The sequence below is a fragment of the Seriola lalandi genome, unplaced genomic scaffold, assembly GCF_002814215.2.
Source record: "Seriola lalandi dorsalis isolate HSWRI2012SDOR001 ecotype SW California unplaced genomic scaffold, Sedor1 jcf7180002050004, whole genome shotgun sequence".
Taxonomy (NCBI): domain Eukaryota; kingdom Metazoa; phylum Chordata; class Actinopteri; order Carangiformes; family Carangidae; genus Seriola; species Seriola lalandi.
Genome location: NW_019520557.1, coordinates 1 through 5,274, shown reverse-complemented (window position 1 = coordinate 5,274; position 5,274 = coordinate 1). Strand labels below are relative to the sequence as shown.

The 5,274-nt window shown below is 41.3% G+C and overlaps 1 protein-coding gene across 5 annotated transcripts in view; it reads left to right on the top strand.

Annotated features, from left to right (window-relative positions):
- The window catches only part of LOC111649128 (GRAM domain-containing protein 2B-like), a 13,689-nt gene extending 9,079 nt beyond the window's left edge, over positions 1-4,610 (top strand). For 2 of the 5 annotated variants that reach the window (XM_023398889.2, XM_087171865.1), the window contains exons 4-13: positions 81-150; positions 510-613; positions 1,268-1,417; positions 1,550-1,621; positions 1,970-2,059; positions 2,392-2,503; positions 2,882-3,064; positions 3,329-3,404; positions 3,562-3,666; positions 3,905-4,610. In XM_023398889.2, the coding sequence (XP_023254657.1) occupies positions 81-150; positions 510-613; positions 1,268-1,417; positions 1,550-1,621; positions 1,970-2,059; positions 2,392-2,503; positions 2,882-3,064; positions 3,329-3,404; positions 3,562-3,666; positions 3,905-3,998 (1,056 nt within the window). In that variant the 3' untranslated portion in view covers positions 3,999-4,610. The remainder of the gene's footprint in view (positions 1-80; positions 151-509; positions 614-1,267; positions 1,418-1,549; positions 1,622-1,969; positions 2,060-2,391; positions 2,504-2,881; positions 3,065-3,328; positions 3,405-3,561; positions 3,667-3,904) is intronic. The other 3 variants (XM_023398891.2, XM_023398890.2, XM_087171864.1) reach the window with 3 other exon arrangements.
- Positions 4,611-5,274: the final 664 nt, after the last annotated feature.

The window sequence follows — 5,274 nt, the reverse complement described above, 5'->3', positions numbered from 1 at the left end:
CACTCAGCATTGTCTGTGTGTGCATGTTGCATATCCTAACCGTGTGTGTGTGTGTGTGTGTGTGTGTGTGTGTGTTTCAGCTCTCAAAGACTAACTGCCAGTACCATAAAATATTCAAGGAGATCAGCAAAGAGGAACAGCTCAGACAGAGTAAGTCTTTCATGATCACAACTATCCGCTCCACCTTAAATACTGAATGAGGGATTAGATAATAGCTGAACATTTGATACCTGTGAGCTGTTTGTTAAACACTAGATAATGATTTAAAGGTCATAACAGAGTGTGGGAGCAAATCTATATTCAGCAATAACGCCATCCGATTCCAATCCACTGTAATCTAATAAAAGTCAAGAAGTCAATTTCATTTTTAAAATCTTTTTTTAATTAAAAATAAATCTCACACGTCTTTTTTTTTTTTTTCTATCCCTTTTCCACTAAACTAACACTTTAAAAATGGAGTGTTTTGCAGATTTCCCTCAGTGACCTGATGTTATTTACCTGTTTGTCAGGTTACACCTGCGCTCTGCAGAAAGACATCCTCTACCAGGGACGGATGTTTGTCTCCGACCACTGGATCTGCTTCCACTCCAAGGTGTTTGGCAAAGACACAAAGGTACTGCAACTTGTCTGGACGATCTCTGGCGCTGAATCCTCAGACTTTCTCACTTACGTCTCTTGTTTCCAATAAAGCTGAGACTTTGAATTGAACCCACGTTAGGTAATAATGCCGAGTGTTGTGGCGACTTCACTGAGGTGCCAACAGAAGGTTTGATTTGATGAGACATGTTGGTTTAAATTATTAACATTTACCTGGAGTAGCTTCGCAGAAAACTTTGAAGTACTCGCTGTGGTGCAGGACACAGTGAACAGGAAGCGTACATTATTATTAAAATGTATTTTTTCTACATCATCTATTTGAAACTTTAGAAGTTAAAAGATAACAAAGAAGTTAGTGAGGTGCAACCAAGACATTTTTTAATTTAATTTAATTTAACCTTTATTATACTAGAGTAGTCTCTTTTTGTGTGTTCTTGCAAAACAGTTTACATTATATACATTTAACACAGTTTAACATAATCTGAAATATAGAAAAAAGAAGTTAATCTGGAGTTAAACATGTGATAAACTGAATGGATGAGAAGCCAGTGAGGGATCATGTCCTGCATCAGTGGCCCCTGCTGGTCAGAGATCGCAGTGCAGATGAGGGTTAGAGTAAACGAGTCCCTGCAGGAATCAGCTGTTCATCCCGCTGTCTGTCCGTCTCCAGATCGCCATCCCAGTGGTGTCGGTCACTCACATCAAGAAGACCAAAACTGCCATCCTGGTGCCAAACGCTCTGGTGATCGCCACCGCAAACGACAGGGTGAGAGAGCAGACCCGGGGTCTCGTGTCAACAGGAAATTTATTCACACAAAATGTAATAAAAGGATTCTAACGTACATCTGTCTGAGCATTACAAATGGTAGAATTCATGTAGTTACACAGATTCTGTTCATCGTCAGAGATCCAACATCGCTGTCAGTTAAACTGTTGTGTTTTTATGTTGCAGTACGTCTTCGTGTCCCTCCTGTCCAGAGACAACACCTACAAGTTCCTGATGTCCGTCTGTCTTCACCTGGAGGTAGGACAGATGTCCCACATCTGGCTATAAACTGCAGTTTAATCACTGCCAGGTTTCCACAGCTCCTAGTTCACATCTTTGTCTCGTTTGTTTTCTTTTTTGAGAAGTTTCCTCTCGTCTTCTTTTGGACGACACAGATACAAACCTGACTTAAACTGACAGCAAGTTTTTAAACCCCTGAATTTAAAATTTTTTATTAACGTGCAAATTTGATTAATTGTAGTAATTCTTTCTCCTTTTTTTTTTTACAAATGATTTGAGGAAGTTGTTTTACCAAGAATTCATATTAACGAGCTTTTGTGCCGTGAAAACTTCATCTATATCACAACTGTACCTGTTTACATTCAGGAGAAGAGTCCATGCAGCAGCCCCATCCCCTCCTCCGCAGAGAACAGCTTCAGAGGTCAGAGGTCACCTCTAACGCCTCGCTTTCCTCGGGTGGGTCAAACACATACATCAAAAACATGGACACATCAACACTATAGAACAGATTGAGCACAATAATAGAGTCAAAGCTGCAAATAATATCAATATTTAACAATATTAGTTATTGCAATATTTCCTGCCATATGTGATATTTTTCATAAAATCAAAGAAAATGATATTTATTTATAGATTGATTTCTTTTCTGCAGTTTTGCCCTGCTGCTGAGTCCGACCCTCATTTCACTGCTTTGTTTTGCTGTTCATGTAAAATCACCGGCATGTGACCAATAAAACGCTGAACCCAAATATTTAAAATAAAATAAAGAAATAAATGTGTGTGTGCAGAGTTTTTCAGGTGATTTCATGGACCTGGACGGAGCAGTGAGACAGAGGAGGCGGGAGATGGAGGAGAGCAGCAGCTCCGACTCCCAGACCCCCGACTACGAGAAGAGAGCAGGTATCACCCACGAACCATTATTCACTTATATTCATTATTCAGTTTACTTCCTGTTTCTGTAGCGTTTCCTCTCGGCTCTTCCTCCTCTGATTGTGTTCACATGATAAACTTCCAGTGCTGATGACCCAGTTCAGATCTTCCCTTTGTGCAGTGACTGTTCAGACAAGAAGAACAGTGGAGGGGATAAAAAGTGACACGCTGCTTAACAACAAAGACGTGTCTTATCCCACAGTCGAGTTCATTTACCAGCGGCCCCATGTAGTGCCTTGCAGGTTCTACAGAGCCGATCCAAACTGTAGACACCAGCACCGAGACAAAGCTAAGGTCCTGTTCTCCAGCTAAAGGTCGTCCTCTGCGTCTGTCTCTTCAACGCTGCAGAGTTCCCCGTCCCTCCGTTCCTGGATGTGTTGAAACACACAGACAGAGCTGCGGCCCCTGAACATCCAGACCACCAGCACAAAGTGAAGAACCAGCGTCAGAACCAGCATCAGAACCAGCATCAGAACCAGCATCAGAACAAGCAGAGCTCAGACAACAAGCAGCGCGAGGCGCCTCGTCCCGGTACGACGGTTCTGTCTCTCTTCTTTGAGGTTGTTTCACTGTCTCTTCCTGGTCACATCTATTTGTCGTTGCTTGAACTCATGTTCCAACTGTCCCATACTTCCTGATCTTATAATCCAGGTAACGTGTTGAATCTGCTGCCTCCACGTGTTTTTATAACCCAGCTGTGTGAAGTTATAAAAACCAGCCGCTGGACTTTCCTTAAAATCTTATTTAAATAGAAAAAGCGTTTAACAAAGATAATAATCTTTCTTCTGTTTCCAGGTTCAGAGGTCGTGATTGACAGCAGGACTCTGAAACCAGTTTCTCTCAACACTCTGCTGTTTGTCTACCTGTTTCTGTAGGTTTTCATTCATTCATTCATTCATTCATGGAATTATTTATTACAAACTTTAAACACTAATTCAATTATTTCTTAATCTAATAATGCATTCATTAACACACTCCTTCATTCGTTTATTTACTTCATTCTGTTTTCACTCACTGTGTTTCCTCAGAGTGTGTGTCCTGTTCCTGTCTTCCTGTTACCTGGCCTTTAAGATCGTCTCGTTGGAGCGGACGCTGACGACGCTCGGCTCCGTCACAGACTTCACCCACAAAGAGTGAGTCCACGTCCCGTCCGAGACACTGAGCTCGTCCAGAAGGTCCCGGAAAACATGCAACAAAACAACTGAAGTGGAAGAGCTGTGCTCATTAATCATATGTTTTCCTACTTGTTCAAACACCTGCACCTGCCTCAGCTTCACAACTTAGTAGCTGCAAGAGAAAGGTTAAGATAAGATATGATGAGATCTTTTCTGAGAATAATTAAGAATTAATGTCCAGTGTTTGTTTTTCCAGAGGCGAGTTCCTGCGGGGGGGTCCTGACGTGAACACACAGCTTTTCTCAGAACTACTCACCATCAACCTGATGAAGCTGGAGAAGGTCAGTTGATATAAAACCTTCTGAATCTGTTGCTGTTTCCATTAACGTCCCTGAATCCCTTGTTCATGATTAAATTGGGGCGTTTGCAGGAGCACGTCTGCAACAAGAAGGATTTTCAGCCAGTTTACAAAAAACTTGAAAGACTGTGAATGAGACTAAAAAATCTTGGAACTAAAATCGTTCATTGTCTGATCTGTCGGTCGGTGTTGAACACAGTCTCTCTTTTCTGTGACAATCAAATCAAAAGTAGAAGGAGCAGGTTCTTTTTTGATGCAGCCAAAATAACTTTAGTTAACGCTCCAACATAGTGACTTTTTAAAATGATTTTCAACAGTGTAAATTTGGATCAACATGCGTTTGCAGAGAGCCGGGTGTAAGCGGACACTCGTGGCCGTTAATCAAACATTTATAGTCAGTGATCCGTTCGTACAGAAGTGTGGACGTCGTCTGTAAGAGGAGCTCGTTTCCCGCCCGTCGCTCGTTACAAACAAACTGCAGCATCTTCAACCTGTTTAAAACAAACTACACTTACATCAGCAGAGGTGAATCAAATCCACTGCATCTGCAAATATTCACTGAGAACTGGAGCCGGATCTGAGAGGAAATATTATTATATTTATATAAAATTATACCAAAGTAATTCAATTGGATTTCTTTCTTTCTATTTAAAGAGTTTATCGCTCTCAAACTCACTCATTTAGTCACAGATGTGTATAAGAGACAGCTTAACAACCTTTTGTCAAAACCTGAACTATAAGAATTTTTAAGGTAAAAGGTTAATTTCATTAAATGTTAGATTTTGACCATTAAAAAGGCATCAGAGGGACAGTGGAGCTGGTGTCGGTCCGACATGTCAAACCACGTCAGTCGTGTTTCATGTTGCTCCTCTGTGATCCCTTCCTGTTCTTTAACCTTGTTTTATCTCTGTGATTGTCCCCTGCAGTGTTTGCTTGTATTGTATTCCCACTTCTACAGGAGGCTGTGTCGTGATATGACCTCACATCACACCTCTGACAACCTGTGAAACTACCTGCAACTCGCATTTAGCAGCAGAAACGAACAAACTGGTCAGAGATCAGTGAAATCTTTTTCAAACAGGACAGTGATTATTTGTTTTTACATTCAGAAAGTTGTTCTTGAACGCACCAAGCTCTGGAAAAAGATAAATCCCTGCTGCCGTACGAACGCAGATTCAGTGAATTTACAGTGGCATCAAGTTCACAGCATGTTGTTATTGTTCACCTCTGACAGGAAGTGATACATGAGAGCGACCTGAGCTCATCAT